This window comes from Molothrus aeneus, chromosome Z, assembly GCF_037042795.1.
Source record: "Molothrus aeneus isolate 106 chromosome Z, BPBGC_Maene_1.0, whole genome shotgun sequence".
Taxonomy (NCBI): Eukaryota; Metazoa; Chordata; class Aves; order Passeriformes; family Icteridae; genus Molothrus; species Molothrus aeneus.
Genome location: NC_089680.1, coordinates 48,194,195 through 48,217,623, shown reverse-complemented (window position 1 = coordinate 48,217,623; position 23,429 = coordinate 48,194,195). Strand labels below are relative to the sequence as shown.

Genomic DNA, 23,429 nt, shown 5'->3' with positions numbered 1-23,429 from the left:
CTAAACCTGTTGAAACTATTGTTTTGGGATAGTATGATCACTTTTCAAACATCTGTAGAAAGACATACAGCATTCCCACTGTCCAAATCACACTCCTCAGGCAAGAGCTTAACATAATGCCCCTTTGCAGCTCTCAGCTCAATCTGTGGTTCTCAATTCCTCCTCTGGAATCCATCTTCTTTCTTAAGGCAAGGGAGAAAGGCAGATGAAGAGCAAAAACACAGTTCAAGACTGAGAGACTTTCAGAACCGCATACAGCTTATTGACTTTTTATTGAAAGCTATTTTACAAAGCCCCATCAAATTTTCAGGACTTAACTAAAATGCTTTTATTAAACAGCATCAGACTGATCCTGTGAGAATTCAGGGAACTAACTGTTCATTCATATTTCCAGAAGGCTCTGTGTCATGTCCAAGGCTTTGCTGAGATGCAAGCAGGCCTCAAAAATATCTCTCTCTGTTTGTTCTTTATAACTTTCCATTCATCTCTCATATCAGAGCTGATCAGAAGAACAAGCACTGCAGAGAAGAGCTGTAGTATTAGCAATGAGATATGGATAGAGACTGTCTTAGAAGATCTAGTCTTCTAGAACTTGTAGCCTTACTTCTGGATTAAAAATCAGCTAAATTTAAGCCACACATTTGAATTCTCAACTTGAGCTAAACCCCCATGTTATTGGAAAATAACTCAAAGTGGACAGGGACAGAAATATCTCCCTCGTCATTCAAACAAAGACTGTCTGCAGAAATTGGTGGTGCTGCCCTTACTTCATTGAAGGCAGCTTACTAGATCCTTCCCTTCTAAACAAAACTAATCATCCCTGCAAATTACAGTGTATGGAAAACTATGATTACAACACCAGAATGTAGGAAGCAAGAATTTTCTGGCCAGGTATACAGCTGTATCAAGCACACAGACATGATGAAGCTGATCCTCTGCTTCTCTGCAACACTGTTTTTCCATGTCCACCTTTGCAGGCCAGGTTTATAATTTAAATCGGTAGGTTCTGCCTAAAATATCTTAGTCACTCATTAAATAAAAGAAAGAAATGCTTTCAGCACCATCCACTAGTCAACATCCAGGGATTCATCAGAAAGCTCTGAATATAAGAGAACAGTTGAGGGATTTTCAAGAAAGGTACACTGGGATGCCTCTATCCCCAAAACAGCTTGGCAGCAGCTGGAATAAACTTTCAATCAGGCATGCAAGTCCTGATTAAAAAACACCTAGAAACTCCGCTGCGCTTTCTGTATTATCCAAGGGGCAATTTATCAGCTGCTTTTCTCACATCAGGCCCTGGACTATTTCTATCTCTGGCTGAAGAATCCTTCCTCTAAATTACAGTCAGCCTGTTAAACAAGAAGACAGAATTTATAACTATAACTGAGCATGACAGAAATAATCCAGCAGCTATAAAATTAATAGTGAAATCCTACAAATGTATGTGGTGTCAGTTTCAAAAGTAAGCTCAGCCCTGTTATGACCCTAAGGGGCGGCTGGGAGGTCTGGCTTGGGACCCACAGCATAAAAGCAGTGTACATCCTCCACAGTACTTGGTTTAGACTGATACTCTTGTGAAGACCATGTCAACAGTTTCAGGAAATGATGGGAAAATTGAACGTGGTGGCCTGGATTTGAAAGCCTGCATTCTTCCTCCCTCCATCCTAGCCAAGCAAAATAAATTCCTCCATGAAGCCTTCAAATTAATAACCTGAGTCTGTGCTTCCAAGCAGGAGCGGACATAGAAAGATTCAAGGCTGTACCAGAAAGGAAAGGAGAGAACCCTAGAAAACCGTAGACAACAGAAATTATGAAAAAGCAAACATTTCCCAGAAAATTCCCTGCTTCCCTCCCAGCAGCAGCCAGCCTGTCTTCTCCAAACTCTCACAATCCGAGGAATGTCACAGCCATTCTTCCACATCAGCAAGACGATTATCCTGGCCTGGAAACCCAGGGAGGGCACTTTGCACTGGAGTCTGGCAAGATTAAGTTGGGCCTATTTATGACTGCCTAAAAACTGGCCAGTGAGGGAGAGAACTCTTGAGACCCTCAGGAAGGCCATATGAATTGCCAATCACTATGAACAGGGCATGCAAACTGTCCTTTTCTTTCCCAGCTGAATCATAATCAATAAGAGTCTACGGGGAAATGAAGACACAGAGCAGGCAAGGCTACACAACTATGACAAGGAAAGCACGGTCAAAACTTTATCACCCTGTCCCATGCATGAACTCAGACCTTGCCTTGGATTAGCCCTTCTTCTTTCAGGCATGGGCTGACTAATTCCCTCTGACAGTCTTAAATCCCAAGCTGATGTAACTGAGAGCACTGCCAGAACAGATGCAGAACTTCATGCTGATGCCAGGATAAAGTCACATCTTGCTCTAAGGAAGCACCAGCATTTCAAAAGCTCAGCCTGGCTCTGATGGCTTTCATCAGAAAAGAATGATGCATCCATTAGCTGAGCCATGAAGGTGCCAGGCTGCAGTCTCAAGCAGACATAACTCCACTGGTCTCATTAACTCCTGGTGAGTTATCTGATCATTCAGGACTCATAACAAACTGCCAAACGAAGAAACATAATGTGGCTATTGCCTGATTTGAAGCACTAATGGGAGCTCTTTGGCTGCAGCAAAAATGGAACAGACCTTTTAATCTTGTTTGGTGACCTTCACAATCCATGAATTTGTTTGTCATAAAAGAGAATCAACAAAACGTACAAGCCCTTCCCCTTGCATCTGATTTGTAAGCTAGGAAAAGAAAAGTTACATGAGAAACAATGGTGCAGCTGTACTTAATAGAGGCAATGGTACTGATCAAATTACTCTCTTGTAATTGTCTGCATTTTTTGAGGCTGACAGAGCTAGTATGGCAATATGATCCAGAAGGATCCAAAGGACAGAGCTGTCTACCTTTAAAGTTAAGATGAATGAAAGATTTAAAGTGGCTGTGTTTGAAAAAACTCAGAGCTCCTGCAGCCACTTAGTCAAATTTTATACCACCCTGACTGAGTTTTTTTTTTCACCAAGGAAACAGTATTTTATTCCCCAAAGCAGCAGAGCAGCAAATAAGCTGCTCTGGTTTTTGATGTTTCCCTTTTTGGGTTTTAACCAAGAAAAGATTCCATGTAGTTTTAGCTCTACTGGCTAAAGGAATTCCAAGTGGACAGGAGTGGGCATGGCAACCAATTCTAGAGACCAGTGGTGATGGGAACATGTGTCATACAGACTCTGGGATGGCCTTCATTTTTAAGTTCTTCTGCTCCCTGTGGAGGTGTCCATGTTTTCAGGAGGAGAAGAAACCCTATTTACGTATGGGTTAGACTATATCCCTAGTCCATCAACACAGAAATGTGATTTCCTACTCAACTACTGCATGATTTTGGAGAGATTGCCCAATTTCCCATCTGTAAATCACACACACACAAAATTAATATTAATCACATTATTAATTAAATTAATAAATAATATTTAATATGGTATGTGTTGTATTATACATTATATAATTTACATATACAGAATAGAAATAATTAAACTAACTAATAATCACTTAAAAATTAGATTTTGGGGATCTCTTGGGAAAAACCCCTTCCTCTGTGCTGCTGGGTCTTACTGAGTGATATGAGTAAGATTCAGCCACATTTACAATCACAAAGATGCATCAAAAAGCCAGAAACTGAGCTGAATGGTATTTCAGAGGTGAATGTAGAGTTGTACTGGTACTGGAAAAGAGCTTGCAAATGACCATTTGTTGGGGCATATATTCTGTGTCTTTCCAAGTACATGAGCCAAATGCTTGGAGTTTCAACAAGTCACACCCAGGAAGGTTCAAGACACCACTCAGATACCCCTCCTAGTTGAATCCCAGCGCTTCCAGCTGTATGTCATATGTTTGGGATTATTTTGCACCCAGACCTGAGTGACTGAACTTCTCAGTGCCATGTCAGCAATGTGCACAGGTTCTGTCAGCCAACAACAAAGGTTGTTTAAGTGAGGATTTCAGCTGCATCACTGTAAAGGACACCCTAGTCAGTGAGTAACAGTTAAATAGACAGCATTTCAAGAGACATTGCAGTAACTTCAGAAGCATCACCCAGTGGGATTTTGTTAGCAAGTATCCAAAGTGACATCTACTGGTGCAGATTTGGACTAGCGCAAAACACAAAAATCGAGTTAAGAGTAAGGCAGAGCTGCACAAAGAAGCAGACTAATGAGCCCCAAATGAACTAGTGAGGTAGTCAGCACCTGGTTCTGCTGGATAATTGAACCTCTGACTATTATGGAAGCAGATGAAAATTATGCCAATTTTCTTCCGAGCTCCAATGGTTTGCTAAAGATGCCTTCCCACTATGAATTTTAAACAGTAAAATGGCCTACAGCTACAGCACAGGAAGGAATGCATGCAGGTTTTCCCATAAGGGAAGTTCTGTTAGTTTAATGCCAGGAGATAAGGCCTGGAACACACATTTTCGTTCAGACCACCTATGGAATTCTATAGATCTACCCGGTTGGATTCACCAAGACCAAGACATGGTGCATATCCTGGGATTCTAAAGAAATGTAAAGATGAAACTTCTCAGTTCAGGTAAGAACAGATTCTCTAAAATGGCCCTGAAGATAGCTTTGTCTAATAATGGACTTGGAGGTCCTTGGCAGGAACATCAATCCCTGTTCTGTGTTGAAAAGTGTATCTGGGAAGGCACCACTTTCCCTCTCAATTTGCAAGAGAGACTGCTAAACTTGGGCATACCCAGATAACTTTATCAATTTTTTTGAATTTGTTATTGTATTTCCTCCTACTGGAGTAGGCTAGTTGGTTCACCCTTTCGCCAAAAACAGTCACTGCCTTACAGACAAGGGGATGTTTTTGGAGATACAAACCAGAAAATTAAATTTTGTCTGGTATTTCCAAAGGTATAATGTCCTAAAGAAGTGGGTGATTTAGTAAAATTGCAAAGGGCTGCAGTTTGGAAACAAGTTTGATGGTAAAAATCTGTACTCAAGTCTATGTAAAAAACTGATAACAGAAACTCCAGAATCTGACTCAGAGGCAACATAGGCCAGTCAGGACATCCTTGCATACAACTGGTTGGGGGTAGAAGTCCTGGCAGAAGGGCAGAAGTCTTGTCCAGGTAAAATCACTGTATCCCCTTGGAAGCCTCTGAACACCAATATGAAAATGATCTGCAGGGTTATAATGCTCTTGAATCACAGTGCAAAAGTGTTTCTTTCTTCCAAATCTGCCTGTGCTTCCTACAGCCTGTCCTCAATAACCAGTGTATCAAATGTGGGCAGAACACCAAAGGATGCTGTCCTTGCAATGTTCTTCTTCCAGAACAGCCTGTGACTTAATGCTGCAAAGAGTGCAATTGTTATCAGTTTTCACCGTTAGTGCTGTTATGACTGTTCCCAATCATCCCACTCAGCCACTTCACTTCATGGAAGGCACAGCATAGTCCCTGCCTTGCAAAGTATCCCACCGGGAGTGTCACAGCCAAGTCTTTTGCTTCCTCATAGCCAGAGGACCTGTGACCCAGTTGTAAACACTTCTGTCTCTACCACAAAGAGAATCTGTACTGAACTAAACTAAGCAGGGTAATTTTTACTTATCCACTGTAGAAGCAGAGGAGTCTGGTTAATGATACCTCTCGATCTGCACAATACATATAGATCTCTGAAATCTATTTTAAGGCCCCAATACTGATCAGTAGACTCATCTTCATTAGATCACAAGGCTGGATAAAAATTTACATCATTGGTTTAGTATCAATGATTTAAAAGGGAAGAGATCAGACAGAATCTTCATGTTCATAGTAAGATTTTTATCTCTGGAATTAAAGAAAGTGATTCATTGCTGAGGAAAATATTTTCTTTGATTTTTGGCATGCAAATAACGCAACTTCTACACTTTTTTCAGTTGCCAAAGATCTCCAATGACAGATATACTATTATATTTCTTGCTCAAAAAGCAAAACTACACTATCAAAATTACATTTTCTGGCAGTGAAATTTCACTCCTTTATACAGGGATTTTTAAAGCCCTTGGCAATATCTGCATCTGAAATTATACAAGAATGAAACACCAAATAACATTGAAGAGTTTAGCTAACAGTGTGAAGCTATTTTATATCAACAAAATTCTATCAAATTTAAGTTTGTGCTTCTGAGCTGGGAGTTTAGTTTCAAAGCTCTATTGTTGCTGAAGACCCAATTCACATTCTGCTATTTTTCCTCCCATAAACGGGATTTTAGGAGCTATGCACCAGTTACATAAGGAAATATGCTAATGAAATATTAAAATTAAATAATTATATGATATTGCATCTTGATTATCTGACATAAAAATCTAGGACTGCAGCTGTAAACCCTGATTGCCTTGTTGTCTGAGTGATTTAGTGCAAAAAGTAAGTTCAGCAATCAGATTTTAAAAAAAGAGAAAAATGTTCCTATATTCCTAAAAAAAAGTAAATTCCAATATCAACTACCTTGAGCCATGAAAGACCAGAAATTACATGAGTTAAATATCCACAATGAACGGAATACTTTTCATGGTTTTCCTAGGACACAGAGTGCTGTGTCCAGCTCTGGGACCTCCAACATGAGAAGGACATGGACCTGCTGAAGAGAGTCCAGAGAGTCACAAAGAGGAGAAACAAAGCCTAAAGAACCTCTCCTGTGAAGACAGGCTGGGTTGGCTGGGGTCTCTTCAGCCTAGAAAAAAAAGAAGGCTTCAGGGACACTTAGAGCATCCTTCCAGTGTGGAAAGGGACATGGACAAGGCCTTGGAATGATAGGGCAAAGGGGAATGTCTTTGAATGGAAAGAGGGCAGGTTTGTATTACAGAACAGGTAGAAATTCTGTACTGTGAGGGTGGCGAGGCACTGACGCAGGTTGTCCAGAGAAGTTGTGGATGCCCCATCCCTGGCAGTGCACACTGTCAGGTTAGATGGGGCCTTGAGCAACCTGGTCTAGTGGCAGGTGCCCCTGACCACAAGAGGGAGGGGCTGGAACTCGATGATCTCTAACTCAAACCCTTCAGTGATTCTTTGGAAAATTCCAAATATTGCAGAGAATCTTACTGCCTAACCACCAAAAGCACATTAAATGGGCCAATAAGAAATATGGGAAGAATTAGTGGCACACACCCAGAGACAGAAGAGACTCAAACAGAGCAAGGACACACATTCTCCTGCTGTGTGATATGTTGCCTGTAGGAACAAACCTCAAACACAGATTTTGCCATTCCTCTATTGCCTGCAAAGGCACAAGCAGTTTTGAGCATTTCTTGCTATTCCATGGAGGCTCACTGATGGAACAAGTTGTTAACATTCTTGTGCCACCAAAGCTTAGACCACATAACAACCCTTCTGCATTCATACCTTGCAAACAGAAAAATCTAAAAAAAATTCTGTCCTCCCACCCTGATAAATATCAGAATAAACCCTGCTTAAGATGAACATAGCTAAGTTAGTGAAAGCATAGTAATAATAGCAATAGAGAATTTAACCCTCAGATGAGGAAATTCATTATACTGCCATCAGAATTTTGATATTGCATTGTAAATGATCTTGAGAACATACGTTGTAAGACACATCAGAGATTAAATACTGAACATCTGTTTATTAAGAAAACAATTAACTTTGTCTTATGCGGTGGGAAAGTTGAGGTTCCTAGAAGTATAAAAAACAATCATGCACTTTGTCACACCTTTACACAGCATTCAACAAGGACAATTACAATTGTAGAGACAACTTTAAATCTTCCACATTACAATTTTCTATTTGACACTTTTCCATACTTTTCATGCAGATTTCATGCTCCATTGAAAGGGCAGAAATCCTTATTAATATAATTAAACTTCTGCTTATTGGACATAGGCTATGTGCTCTGTAGGACATGAATCCTTAATAATGTAAGCACAGGAATCCTTATTAATGTGCTATAAACCATGGCTGTATAGCATATGACTAGCATATAAGGCTGGTTAAAGACAAGCTGGGCCAGAGACACTTCCCCCTTTCACTCAGAGACCTGAGTATATAAAAAAACTACTGAAGCAGCTCATGCTCCAACTCCAGTATGGACCTAAACCTAAATTCTGTCCTGCAGTCAAGCCATTTGGACCATGCTTCCATCCCTTTTGGTTTAAACCCACTATTGTAAGGATATCTCTGAGCTTCTGCTACCTTTCAACAGGATTTGCAATGCTGACTGTCTAAAACATGTCTGAGATTTTCAGGAAGCCAAACTGTGGACACTGTCTCACTAAGACAGGTAGAGTGTTAACTACCGAGCATGGACTAGGGGCTCCTCAGGACTGGTCTCTACCACAGTGGTAGAAATAATTAATTATGTAAATAACTAATAATGACAAAAAGAAAAAAAGAAAGTAATTCACTTTCACTGCTGAGGTGTGCACATACACAAACAATTAATTTATAGAAGGCAGTATTCCACCCAAGAGCACCGGAAAGAAAGCTGCTGCAAAATGGCAAGCTGATAGTACTTGCTATTAGCAAGGTAGCAGGGATATTAGCTATCCATAGCCTCACCTGCCAGACAAAGGGGCACTGGAGACCTCTCAGTAGTCATGCCTGAGCTGGTCAGGTGTGGTAACTCTCCACAGAGGCAGCTGGGATAGGGCCCAGAAGATCTGTGAGGCATTAGTGTCAAGACCAAAACCAGATCAGATCAGAATGTTAGCTGCATGCACCCCTCCTGAGGTAGGAGGAAGCTGGAGTGTACCCCAGTTATGCTCTTTACATTCTTTAAATCCACTTTCAGTACCAGATGCTGGACTTTGATATTGGGTAGTAGCTCAGACTAGTAGCATTGGGTAGATATTGGGTAGTAGCTGAGGTGGTCCAGTTATTTCAAAATGTCATGTTCAAATGTTATTCCTAAAATTTTATTTCCAAATGAAAATGCATCATATTTTTAATGGGGGGGTGGGGGGGGCGGGGGAACCCAAACAACTCATTTCTGTATAATTTGTACTACCTCTCCATAAGTAATTTCCATACCCAGCTGCCATGCTGGGTTGAGGGCATACATGTCTCAATTTCTCAATTTAATAGGTTGGATTTAAAAGTTAACACAGGCTGGAATGTATCTGTGGAATTTGTCATCATTCCTTTTAAGCCCTGCCATAGCTCCCATATTTCCTGAAGCCCTAAACAAGAGAGTGCATTCATAACACTAATTGGAAAGCCAAGGCAAAAAGTCAAAAGCAAAAAACATGATGAGTCCATCCTTTCTGTCAGCCTTACCTAGAGCCATATGAGCTCACTGGTGAAGCTGTGATTCCCTGGATTGCTCCCCTAACATCCTGCAGCTGCACTAAGGAATAATTGTAAGTGTGGGTTCATAACCTATGACACACACTTAACAACTTTTACTCTGCATAAATAATCTGTTCCTATTCAGTCACTCAAACTAATTGCTCATTTTTCACTCTCTCACATGAGAAATGAGCAAATGTTATAATGGAGATTTTAACTTAAAATGTCTTTGATTTTATTCATACCTGCTAAAAGCAACTTGTGCTTGTGTACATACCAGACAGAACATGTGTTTCAGTTTTCTTCTTTTCTGCATTTTTGTTTTTAGTGGAGTTATAGAAGAAATGATGGCAACTGCTAAATAATTAAGTAATGAAGGAAATAATCCATCTCTTTTTTAATTCTTTCAACATTTGCTTCATATTTCCAACCACCAATCATCACTACTAGAAGACAGTCTTGTATATAATCAAAACCATTTCTCTGTCAGGACAAGGTGAGAAGAAAAGAGGAAGAGATACAGCTCCTTTCTACAGCTTTATCCATCTTTTCTGATTCTGCAGAAAACACCTTCATCTTTCAAATGCATGCTACTTAGGATTATTCCTAGGAAAAAGAAAACCACAGGAAAGTGAGCTCACAATCCAGATGCCCTGCCCAAAGCAGGATTTCCTGATGCTAATCTCAAAGGTACTCCACCACACCAGTGCAGAGCCTTGACTGAGGTCAGATAATGTTCCTTCAAGTATTCCCGTTCTCCTTTTCTTCAGACCCAACTCCTTGAAAAATTTTTAGTGCATTTTTAAGAGATTTTGCCCCTCAGTGCTCAGCCAGCTCAGCAAAGTCCAGATAGTTGCCAGTATCACAGGGAAATCCCCTCCGGCTGTAGTTCAGGATGTATGCATCCTACTCATGAATGAGATCACCTTGAAATTACAACACAGGACATCTCAGTCTTTTTAAATGGTTTTACAGCAGTTTTCCCAACAGCAAGAAAAAGGCAACCCCTATCTACATCTGGGAAAAATTCAGCAGTCCAGAAGAGACAGTCACTAGTGAAAACTGGGCATTAGCTCATTTGCCTGCAACTGAGAAATTTCCTGCTCTTTTTTTCGCCCTCATGACCTTTGTCAGTGCTTAAAAACAGTTCTGCTGTAAACACACCTTTAATATATTATGCACACATTGGTATGCTTATATGAATATACTAGATTCTCTAGATATATATTCATTAAATACATTATTGCTGGGGTTGTTCAGCCTGGAGACGAGAAGGCTCCAGGAGACTTCACTGCAAACTTCCACACCTTGAGGGGGTTTATAAAAAGGAGGGAGAGGAATGTAGTGACAGGAGTAGGGAAATGTTTTTAAACTAGAAGAGGATTGGTTTAGATTAGATTTTAGGAAGAAATTATTTCTTCAGATGTGATGAAGCCCTGGAACAGGTTTCCCAGAGAAGCCATGGCTGTCCCATCCCTGGAAGTGTTAAAGGCCAAGTGGGATGAGGTCTGAGCAGCCTGATTAGTGAAAAATGTCCTTACCCACGGTAGAGGGTTGTAACTAGATGATCTTTAAGGTCCTTCCAATCAAAACCATTTAATAATTCTATGATTCCATGATTATAAAACAATTTTGACCAAGTAGAGGTTCTGCATTTCTGTCATTCTGTCAGTATCCTTTTTTAAATGATCATATTGATAGCTTTTTCTGGCAGTGGCAAAGGTAGACAATTCCCTCTAAGTCTTTTCTTTTCTTAGAAGCATTATCTCAAATTTCTTTATTTGCAGAACAATTTGCAGTAACTCTTTGCAAGCTGCACTGTGTCTCCGGAGAAATTTACCCTCATTCATGCTTCCATCATGAATCATAAGAAATGGGTCAGAAGTTTGGTCTAATGCAGATATAGTTTTGTTTATGTCTGTTCCAAGACATGTTCTTAGAGCACAGAGGGGACTGCAAAAGGGAACACCTCTTATACTAAACAAGAATTTCTTGTTTTATCTACAGGTATTTTCTTTGGCATGTCCTGTAAATCACCTGACAGGCCCTCATCCTTAGAAACCTCTTGTCCAACCATTGCCCACATTTCTTTCCAAGATATCTGAACACCAGGAGATCTTCTTACAAACATAACTTATTCTAAAGAGACAGTTTTGTCCTGGCCTTGAGGGTGAGGCATCAAAACACACATCAATCCCTAATAGTTAATGTATAAAAACTTTCTTTCAGATGAATCCCATGTGAGTGGTAGAAACCTAAATATTAACAATAGAGTAGATTTGTCCCATATCACCTGGTCAACACAATAAAGCTTTGGAATCAATACATAAGATAACTGCAACAGAAACTCACTCTCAGAAACTCACTGAATTATGACTCTTCTCACAAACCACAAATGCAAGCTTGGAAAGCATCCTCAAAGGGACAAGGAAGCCTCTAATACTTAATTTAATGTGAGTGCTTAATAGATGATGAGAAAAATAGATGGGTTTCTCCCCTCACCTTCACTTTCTATTTCAGCTTTGCAGGGCTTTGCTTTGTGGCAGGTGTGTTTAAACAGGAACAGGACTTGAGGAAGAGTGCACAAAGTTAGAAAGTTCTGTGTGGCAGAGTAAATACCTGGTTCTATCCAGGTGCCTAGGGAAGGGAACTAGTCACAAATCAGCTGAAAACAGGTGTTCTTTACTGGGCATTACAAGCTGACCAGTGTATGTTGAAAGCCAGTTACCTACCTTGTCTCGAATTCCTTGTCTCATAACTTCTCTTTCAGCCTCCATCTTGGCATATTTGGCTTTCCTCTCTTCCTCTTGTTGCCGAAGGGCTTCCTGTCGTTCCTCTTCTTTCTTAGCAGCATCTGGGTCTTTCTCCTCATCCCCACCCAGCATCTTTCCCATGTCTTTGGTAGCCCCTAGAGAAAGCAAAAGAGAAAATCAGCCCTGTAAGGATGTGGTAAGACCCCCAGGATGACAGCTCTCTCCTTCCCCATGCTCAGGGCCATCTGCCATTCCCTCTGCATCTGGAAAGGTTTCTCCTTTCACTGGGGAGGCAGCACACTCTTCCCAAGCAGGAGGTGGGCAAAGCACTTAACCTGATCAAATAATTTACCTGGAACTGGCAGGAGAAGCACAGCAGCAAAAGGAAGAGACCAAATTTGTAGATCTGCATGAAGGCAGCACAGTTTGTTTGCAGTCCTGAAAAGGACAAGCTGCCATCCACACTATGTTTTCACTTTATCAGCTCAGCCAAGTGACTGAAGATTGATTTTGAAGGGTCTTTAATGTAATAGGCAAGTGATACATGCAGAACAAAATGACAACAGGGCTGGGAAAGGAGTTTGAAATCTTGATTGCAGAGATGAGTAATCACACTCTTAATTGCTCTCAGAAATTACACTTACCATGACAGGTAGGACCACATAGCAAACAGTTGGAGTTGATGAATTCTAGGCTCCTACCATGGATCAGAAAGAAGAAGCAACTCTGCATGTCTCTTATCAGTTCTTGGACACCACCACCTCTAAGGCTTAGTACCTAGGTGAGATCATGGCTTTGTCTTGTTCCACTGCTGAATACACATTGTTCCCAAATTTTCGTTCCCTGTGTGCTCCTGAGGCAGTTTTTTGTTGTTGTGCAAAGCCCTTGCACAACTATGAGGTGGAGGTTTCCTGCATGCCCTTTTATCCCCGAAGTTCTGCATAAATCCATTTATCATTTATTTATCCTGACATTTTTATTAGCAATGGCTGTCAATAATCTAGCCAGGAAGAAAAACAATGGCTGAGGAAAGGGGAAGAGCATGTACTGTGATGCAGCGTCATCAGGGCACTGGAGGGCAGCAGCAGGATCAAGCCTGGTTACACGGATGAAGAGAAGACCCTTTGGAAGAAGTGTTGGACCTTTCCTGCAGCAGGAAAACACTCTGCATCTTTTACTAAAAGAGGTTCCTTCTTCCTAGAAAAACGCTGCAGGTCCTTAGATGCTGAGTCACAACACCTCTATATTGGCTAATTGCTGAGATTTAACTGATTTAATCTGAGATAGCCTTGTTCTTACACATAGTCACAATTACACAAATTCAACATCTCTTGTTTTCCATAAAGCAAAGATTTCTGGCCTTTACAAAGGCTTGGGCTGGAAGGAGACACTATCAAAGACCTGCCAAGTAATTGTTGGTTTCATGAAAGGCTTAGTGAAGGAAAGAAGTTCTCACAATCCTTTATAAATTACCCTTATAAATTACTCTTCGTTTGTCAACACTGCTGGAGGACTGTGATTGCTCTTGCTTTCCACATCAGTTCTTGGGATACTGATTGTGAAACCTGGATCCTTAAGGGAAAAAACATCTGCAACCTGTCACAATGATTCCTCCTGAATTGCTGTAGTGATGGCACTTACCAGATCAACTGGTATTGCTTCTAATAACCACTAAGGAAGTTGTAAAGAGGTAAGCAGATCCCTTTTTTCTCCACACTTCTTTTCCAGGTTAAATGTTTTCCCAGAACCCTAATCTGAAAGCAACCCTGAATCAAAATTAATCCTCCAATCCCCCAAAATGTGACAGAGAAATGTCCCCTTTATATCTCCCTCAGAGAAGCATGGCAAAACTGGTAATTTTAAGCCCTACAAGACCTGGTTGTAACACACAGGGTTGGGGTTTTTTGCCAGGTGGGAAATAACATCAGTAAACGTGAATGTCTGTATTCAGCTGCCTAACCACAAACATCTTGATGCTTCCATTGCTAGGAAATCTGTGGCTGAAAACAAAAAGACACCTAGGGACCCCAGACAAATCCCACCTGGAATATTCATGGTCCCTGTCTACTGTCAGCCTTCCTCTACCACCATTGTGCATCCTTCATTGCAGGATCAGAGTAATACAGAAACTCTTGCATATTGATGGAAAATTTACCCAGACCGTCTGGCAATTTCTTTTCTTTAGTGCAAGGAAGGCTAGCTCAAATTGAAAGTAAGTTAAACTTCACAGCAAGCAAAAAGGAAATATGGCCTAGTTGTGTCACATATCCCTACTGCAGGAATCTCTCTAAGCAGCCTTTTTGTGCAAACACCAGTGATTACAAATCTCACTAACATCTTTAACTTCTGGGTTCCCCTCAAAAGATTTCTCCACTGATGTTCAAACTGATTTGGGCTCAATAATCTATGGAGTTTATCCCTTTTTAGCTTTCCTCCAGTTAGAGCTACCCAGACAGCATAAAACTCCAGTTACTTAGGAAACAGAATTCAGCAACAGAGATTTTTTTTCCATTCTAAGTGCTACTTCTAGACTATCATTAAGCTGTAATGTCAGCTCAGCTCATCACATAAGTGAAATTGCATAACTATTTTTTATTTCTTAGACAAGACCAATCTTTTAAATACATAAGGCATTTTGCTCTGCAGCCATTCAGCATACAAGACACTTAGAAGAACAAGAATGGATTAGGATCCTCATAGATTCTCTTAATTCACCTCTGATTTCAAAGTCACCTTCTAAATATTCAAAATGCTACACTGTGGTATCACTGTTAACTAATTGGAAGGAAATGTATTATGAGAACCAAAACGTTACACTACATTTTAACTAAGGACTCTTGTGTTACTTTTAGAAAAGCTTTTTTTCCATCTCCTTTGTTCTTCATCCTAAACTGTAGATTTTGTTGTTAACACTCCCTAGATAATAGCTTATGTTTTTTAGCAGTTCAGCAGCAAAGATTCCAGAGAATTCATCTATGTGCAACTGAGATACATCAGTTATGGGCACAGGCAAAAGGAAGGAGCAATTGTTCTGTCCACTTTTGAAGCTTCCAAGGAAACAGAGGATGGACACACTGAATCTGTTCATATGATAAACCTGGGAGTTTTTGTCTTTATTTTTTCTTTTTGTCTTTCCCACCCCACTCATGACATATACCTTGACACAAAGAGAAATTGTGTCAAAGAGAGACTGCTACACTATTCATCAATCAGTATGGTGTTTCAATTATTTCTAACATCTTTAGACAAGACTATGGAAAGGAAACAGAAACGGCTAAAGCTGCAGGACAACGTTTGCCAACTGTCAACTTTCTGGTTACAAACACGGACCTGCCCTCAAAGAACAAAAAACTTCAATATGGAAAAAAATCCCAGAAGCAATGTGAAAACAAGTGGCATGGCAGTTCTTTTGAAGTCATAGTAATTCCCTTAGTCCATATAGGCTAAGTAGCTAAACAAACAGGTGTTAAACCAAATACTACAGGTGCACTCAGATATGATGTGCTGGTTTTGGCCAAGGTGGAGTTAATTTTCTTCACAGAAAACTACTTATGGGTTGCATTTTGGATTTGTGCTGAATACAGTGATGATAGACACATTTTTGTTACTGCCAAGCAGGGCTTACATAGAGACAAGGCCTCCTCTGATTTTTGTACTGCCATACTGGTGAGGAAGCTGGGGGTGAATGAAAAATTGGGAGGGGACAGGTCACCCAAACTGACCAAAGGGATATTCCAGAACAGTATTTAAAGTTGGGTGCAAGAAGGAGGGAGGAGGGAACATTTGAGTGATGTCATTTGTCTTCCCAAGTCGCTGTGAGGCATGAGGGGGCCCTGCTGTCCTGGAGATGCAAAACACCTGCCTGCTCATAGGAACCAGTGAATTAATTCCTTGTTTTGCATTACTTGCATGCATGGCTTTTGCTTTCCCTGTTGCCTTTATCTCAAACCTACAAGTTTCTAGCTGGTGGGGAGGTGAGTGAGCAGTTGCATGGCGCTTGGTTGCTGGTTTGGGTTAAAAGATGACATACGCATTCATGTGAGTTGTGCTGGGTTAAATCATCATTATGCATCTGAAAAAGATTAATATGGTTGATCAGATGCCTGTGGGAGACATTCCCCAGCAAAACAGCAGAAAAGCAAATAATCTGTCTGGAAAGCAGTTTTACAGTGAAAGCTTTGGGGTTATGGTGGACAACACAAGCTCACAATATGTCCTTGCAGCAGAGAAGGTTAACAGTCTTCTGGGGTGCATTACGAGCACTATTGACAAGAGGTTGAAAGATTCTTCCCATCTACTCAGCCCTGTTGTGACCAAATTTGGAGTGATACGCCCAGTTCTGGGCTTCAAGATACAAAAGAGAGATGGAGCCACTGGAATGAGAAAGCAAAGAAATGAGACAGCCATGAAGACATTTAGGATGCTCAAGGACCTTTGATACAAGAAGAGCCTGAGAGAGCAGGGACTGCTTAGCCTGGAGAAGAGAAGGTTCAAGGGGTTGCAGTAGTATGTGTAAACAACCAATGAAGCAGAATTAATATGAAGGAGACAGAGAGGTACCCAGTGACAGGAGAAGAGATAATGTGTACAAACTCAAGTACAGGAAATACAATTTAAATATTAAAAAAAAAAAAATTAGTTGCAGAAAGTCACCGTGGAGTCTCCATCTGTGGAGATATTTAAAAATTCATGAGCCACAGCCTTGAGCAACCTGCTGTAGGTAAACCTGTATAAGAATGAGGTTGGACTAGACAACCCTTGTAGATGGAGCAACAGCTTCAGTGTGTGACTCTGTGACACCTCGTAAGTAAGTGTTTTGAATTACATCTGGAGGGCAGCAGCAGGATCAAGCCTGGTTACATGGACAAAGAGAAGACACATACCCTAAATGGTGAAGGTGTACATGCCCAAACATGTGAAGAGTACATGCCCAAACATATCCAGTATCTGAAGAAAAGTAAATTCTTAACTGCAGACCTCTGTTCCTCTATTACAGAAGCACCACCAACCATGAGCTAACCCCTCAATAGCTGACTGACATCAATCCAGCTTTCATGAAGAAAATGTAAACTCACAAATCAACTTGCAAGAGTGAAGTTGAATTTGCCACTTGGTAAAAAAAATACAATGTCCTAAATATGGCAGGCAAAATTGTGTGCTGGGAAAACGACAGGATTAGGATTACTAAGGATGACTTCCAGAGAAATAGGAACATCTTAGGCCTCCTTAATTAATTAAAGAATGATGGAAATTTGCACACAGCATTGTTTCAGATAAGATAATTACGTGAAATCAAAAGCTTTTCCTCTGCAAAAATCTCATTTCATATTGTAGACAAGTAGTACCCAAACCTGTGTTTCAAAATGTATGCATGTGTGTATGCTTAGATCAGAGAATGGTGCAAAAGTTCTACCTCTCAAACACAGGTTTCACAGGAAACAGCAAGAGATTTACCTGAAACAGGCATGCGCTGAGAGAATTTTACAGGGTTGGTTTTTTTTTTTTTTGGAAGTACTATTTGTGGCTGAGCCATATTTAAATTGAACAGATAGGACAACAGATTCCTCAGAGTCTCTAAATCACAGCATGGCTCTTTATCACATCATCCAAACATAAGGAGCTAATCACAGAGTACCGTTCTGGGGCTCTGGAGCAGGAATGGGTCACTCATTTTTGCAGAATCACTTCAGAATCAGAACTAAGTACGTTTTATTGATATCAGGGAAAATCATCAAGGCTATGATATAAAGCTTATGTCTGGAAAAAACAACCAAAACATCTGACTTCCTCATGCTACCATTTCAATAAAAGTGAAACAAGCCCTCCAGGAAGTATTGTGTAACATTCAAAAGTGGTACTTCCATGAACAAAAAAAAATGTTTAAATATTAATACTGAATAGCTCTAAAGAAACCATCATAATTTCTCAATTAACTAAAACTAATACACCTAACAAAATGGATTAGTGATTCCTTATGTAAACAAAGAATTGATGCCAAGTTCAGTTGAGGAACTCATTTGAGAAATCATAGTATCTTGGAGAATGCTGTTTTCTGGTCTTTTTGGTAATGTGGGGATCTCTGATAAGGACCATTGGCATTTTATTAAATTAAGAAATTCTCTATGAAATTCAAAGTTCAGAGTAGATAGAGATATCTCTATCTCCTTACTTTTCCTGATCCACTCATCACAAATCTTAACATAACTGAGATAGGATGCATTTGTATGCATTTGTGCTTCCTGGGACAAGCTATGAGTTGATGCTTACTTCTAAGTCAGTGAGAAGCCTATCTTTGTCAGCATTACCTTTTCTTTGATATCATGGGAAAGACACTAGGAGGATTACAAGAGGTTCATTTAGACATGTCAAGTGATGAGCCATGGGTCGTGTGTCCTGCACAAGTTAGGTAGTGGCAGAAACAAAAATGGGTAAGAGGAAGGAGTAGAAAAGGAGCACCCAAGGCTTCAGTTCACTTTGTTTATAAATTAACACTACTGCAAAATAGATGCCTACTGGGGACTTTTACTTCAGCCATTCCCATTCCCCTTCTCCAGACTCAACATTCTCTCTCTCTGGTATTTCACTTCAATCTTTCTCCCTCTACTCCCTAGACAAAATGTATTGCAAAACAAAACTGTTTTTCTTACAGGGAAACAAACAGGTAAACTGAACAAATTCTCTCTAAAGGTACATGAGATATTTAAGGATATTTGGAGATATTTAGAACACCAACTATTTTGAAACATCATCACTATGGTAATGTGTCATTTCCCTTGCAGACACAGAGGCAGACTTTAAAGGCTGATGTTGAAGGGCCTTTTGCCAGCTTGGTACAAAGCCAAATGGAGACAGTTTGAATTTTCTAGAAATTTTTTTCCGCATTATCTGAGGCCTATATTATTATATATAGGTTATAACATGTGCAAGACCTATAATTCACTCAGCAGATGGGTATTGAAGACAAAAAGTGAATGAGGTAGATAGCCACTTTAACAGAAGGCAGTTTTTCTTACCTTACAAGCTGCTGAACAGTCTTCTTTGGTAGATAATGGAAAGTAAGTTTTTAAAGCAAGACCCTGTAAGCTTCATTAAAATATTTTTTTAGCTAAAATCTTAGTCCCTACATTTTTATTTCTGCAATCTCCATCTCTGCACGGTGACAGCACTTCTCTAGCTACATAGGAGAGTACAGTATTTGCACACAAATCAACCTCAATCTCCTTGTACCTGCACATTTGTGCAACAAATGGATAAATTCCTTTCCTATTGTCTCCTTCTAGCTTACAAATAGCAATTCATATTTGTAAGTTAATTCTTCACTTAGTATATTATTTATTTCTTTGCACTGGTTATATGTCCTTTTAATACAACTTTAACTAAAACAATAAAGTTCCCCATGAAATTTATATGGAGACATAATTTTCAGGTGACATTCATTTCATCTGATATTAGACCTGTAGTTCAATATCCTGGACCTTTGGAGCTTTTTATTTTTCATGTAATCATAGAATCATGTAGATTGGAAAAGACCTTTAAGATCATCAACTCCAACTTCTAACCTAAGACTGTGAAGTCCATGACCAACCATGTCCGTAAATGCCACATCCATGTGGCAAAATGTATGTCATGTATTTTAAATCCATGTATTTTACATGCCTCCAGAGATGCTGACTCTACCATATCATTGTTACAGTCTGTTTCAATGTTTGAGAACCATTCTGCTGGTAAAATTTTTCCACATATCCAAGCTAAACCTCCACTGGAACAACTTGAGGCCATTTCCTCTTGTCCTGTCCCTTGCTACCTGGGAGAAGACCAACACCCAGGTGGCTAAAACCTCCTTTCAGGCAGTTGTAGAGAGTGATAAGTCAGTCTCCTTTTCTCCAGGCTGAACACTCTCACCATCCTCAGCTTCTTCTCACAGGACTTGTGCTCCTGACCCTTCACCACCTCCCTTGCCATTCCCTGGACATGCTTCAGCACGTCAGCGTCATTCCAGTAGTGAGAGGCCCAGAACTGGACACAGCACTCAAGGTGTGGCCTCACCAGAGCCAAGCACAGGGGGACAATCCCTGTCCTGGTCCTGCTGTCCCCACTACTGCTGATAGAGGCCAGGATGGCATTGGCCACCTGGGCACACTGCTGGCTCACGTTCAGCTGCCGTCAATCAGCAGCCCCAGGTCCTTCTCTGCTGGGCAGCTTTCCAGACACTCTGCCCCAACCTGTAGGACTGCACGGGGCTGTTGTGACTGAACAGCAGGACCTAGCACTTTTCTTGTCATTTGTTGTTGAGGTTTTTATTTACCAATCACAATTTCCATTTCATGACAAACAAGAAGCCAGCACTGGACTAATACATATCTGTAATTGAAAATGATCCTATAGGTGTTTTTCCAGGCTGAAGCAGGTACTGCATTTTATAATCAGTTTCTGAAAGATGTCAAACACTCTTGATGGCCTGTCAGTTGTATCTGATTTGTACAGATCAGAGTTAGCGTTCCTCTTATCTCATACTGTGCCATGCACTTTTGATTCAGTATAGTTAATATCTCTGAGGAATAAGATATTCACTTCAGTTAATTCATTAGCTTGTGAAACTCCTCTGCTGTAAAAAAAAAAACAAAAAACCAAAACAAACAAAACAAACAAACAGACAAAAAGCCCAAAAAACCACACACTCCCTAGCTGAAATACATTCTTCTGATATTCTCTGATGGACTCTTTCATTCTCCTTCTGCTCTGTGACCTTTCATGAAGCCTACCAGGCAGCATGAACAATTATTTTCTGATACATGAGTGTGTGCCAAATACCCATAAATATCATAAGATGACACAATTTCATGCTGATAACTACAAGATGGTGTACATTATGAGGTGATTGACACAAACATACAACACAAATGTGCAAAGACAGAAACTGTGGGAAGGTTATCAGCTACCTCTGATAACCTTGGGTAGGGTGAGGCTTTGCAGAAGAAAGAAACTTAGTTTCATTTGTAAACCCATTTCACATTCTGCATGGGGTTTATTTTCATCTGACTGCATTATTCTGCAACTGAAAGAAGCACTTTTGCCACTTCCTTTGAAGACACACGGGCTGTTAGGATAAGCTATTGCTTCAGTCAGTCATGAAAGTAATAATTGCATTGATTGGAAACAGATTGGAAATGTCATGAGTTCACATAAGCAAGTCCTGTTGAAGATGAAAACAGACAACTGGATCAAAGAATAGAATTTTAAAACATCATTTATATTCCAGTTTTGTTATACAAGGTGTTACTTCAGTGTGGATATGTGTTTAAGTAGCACACCCATAACTACAAACTTGCCATACAAGGAAACACCTGATGACGCACATGCAAAGGTCAGTGTTAATGTGTCTGGGTCAGCCTGACCCAAAAAAATGCCTTGGGCTGGGGACACATCATCAGAAAAACACAGCTCATCACGTTGCTGTCTCAGATCCCTCCACAGATAGGCTTTCTCTCACACATACTTCACACAGATATTTTAATAAACAGGCACTGTGATGGAGCACTCTCCCTTCCCCATTCCACACTGTTGCCTGTGCCCACTGCAGAAGAGCACTAGGTTGTGAGTCTTCAAAATCCTGCAGCTGTGCACAGAGGGCCTGGAGGAGCTATCTCTGTTCCTGAGACCAACGCACACAGCAGGCAGGTTCCTGAGACTCCTTTTACCATCTCCTGCCAGTCAAATCCTGCTACAAGGCAGCAAGAGGAAAAAGCAAAAAGCTGGAAACAAAAGCAATCATCAGTCTTCAGCATCAAGCACTAAGAGAATATTCAACCACTGTGCCCCCACTGGCTACAGGCTGCTTGCACAGGAAGAGAAATGAAAATGATGCAGACATAATGGGGAGTGATTCTGGGGTAACAGACTGAGCAGCCAGCTGAAGAGTGCAAAGGTGACTCTGCTTTTGGAGGAATCATTACTGCTCCAGGATACCTGGAGGGCCACAGTCTTCTACTTCTGCTGCAAAGTGTGTGCAACCCTAGCTAAAACACACTCTGCCTTGCTTTCAGGCACATTGTATAAGTACATTTCCAGATGCACTACACAAAAATAGCAATCCACACACTGTTCTTTTGGACTACGACACAAATCTTTTCCCTAAAAGACAAAGTGATGCCTTTTATTACTTGGTAAGGGATTAAGAAACATCTTAAGATTAAGAAGATTTACAGCAATTAAGATTATATAAATTTCTGTTACTGCCTCTGCTCCAGAGCTGCTGCATGTACCTTTGGGAGGTTCTCCCATTTCTCCTTCTCAGGAATTGCATTCATCTTCATTGTTTGCATTGTAAAGCTGCTGGATGCAGGCAATTTTGAGCCAGATCTACACCTGAAAGGCTGCAACCCCTTTTTCAGGGGAACACTCCATGTAACCCCACCACCGTAGAGCAGGAACAGCTCCCTGTATAACATAAATTCAGTGCCTTCTGCTCCGGTATTGATCAATAATCCCTAGAAAATGCTTGGCTTGTCCTCCTGACTGCTATGACCCAGCTAGGATGTAGCTGTAAATAATCTCTGAACAGGTTCCCCTTCTACTTCATGGAGGTCTACTCCAGCTAGTCACGGATCTTGGGATGAGATTCTTCAAGCCAAATGGAAGAACCCACCTCAGCAGGAGAATTCTCCTCTGGACTTGCTTGCCTGATATCTACTGATGGAGAAATTAATGTAGGCATCTTGCTCACAGGAGTCCACCTGCACTGCAGCATTCTGGCATTAGTCAGATACAGCTAGTAGTTCCAGCAGAAAAAAAAAAAAAGAAAAGCAGATCTGCTTACCACAATATGTATTGCCTGTGATTTATGATTGTTTCAGTCCTGCTTACCTGCTTCAGAGAAATTATTCACTTTGGCACAGAAAGAACAGCTGAATAAAAAAGAAAATTGCTAACTGTGTAAATCTCTGCTGTTCTAACAGATTTCCTAAATTCATCCTGGTGACAGATTCCAGACCTTCTCTGTTGCCTTGGAAAATGATGGTCTTCTCCAGTTTCTGACTGACAAGGATGATGAGTCTATTCAGAAACATCAGTCTGTAAGATAATCCTGCTGACTGGAATCTTCCTGTTCCTTTAAAGAAAGGCTAAGAGAGATTGAAGCAATGCCATAACAGTAGATTTGGTGACATGTTTAGTACATATACATAGAATGTTTCTCAATTGGCACCCAGCACAAACCTATCTGAAAACAGCTGTGACACCTAGGAATTCAGAAGAACATGACACCCCTCTCTGGTAGGAAGCAAGTCACCTATCTCTGTTGCCATGCAGGGGCAAATGCTGCTCCTATATGGATTTCCAAGTTCCAGATTAGTCATGTTATACCTGGGGCAGGGATAGAGGAGGATGTGAACTAGATG

The 23,429-nt window shown here is 40.6% G+C and overlaps 1 protein-coding gene across 1 annotated transcript in view; it reads right to left on the bottom strand.

Moving 5' to 3' along the window:
- CPLX1 (complexin 1) overlaps positions 1–23,429 on the bottom strand; it is a 107,934-nt gene that overhangs the window by 29,726 nt on the left and 54,779 nt on the right. The window contains exon 3 of the mRNA XM_066569726.1: positions 12,013–12,188. Within this exon, the coding sequence (XP_066425823.1) occupies positions 12,013–12,188 (176 nt within the window). The remainder of the gene's footprint in view (positions 1–12,012; positions 12,189–23,429) is intronic.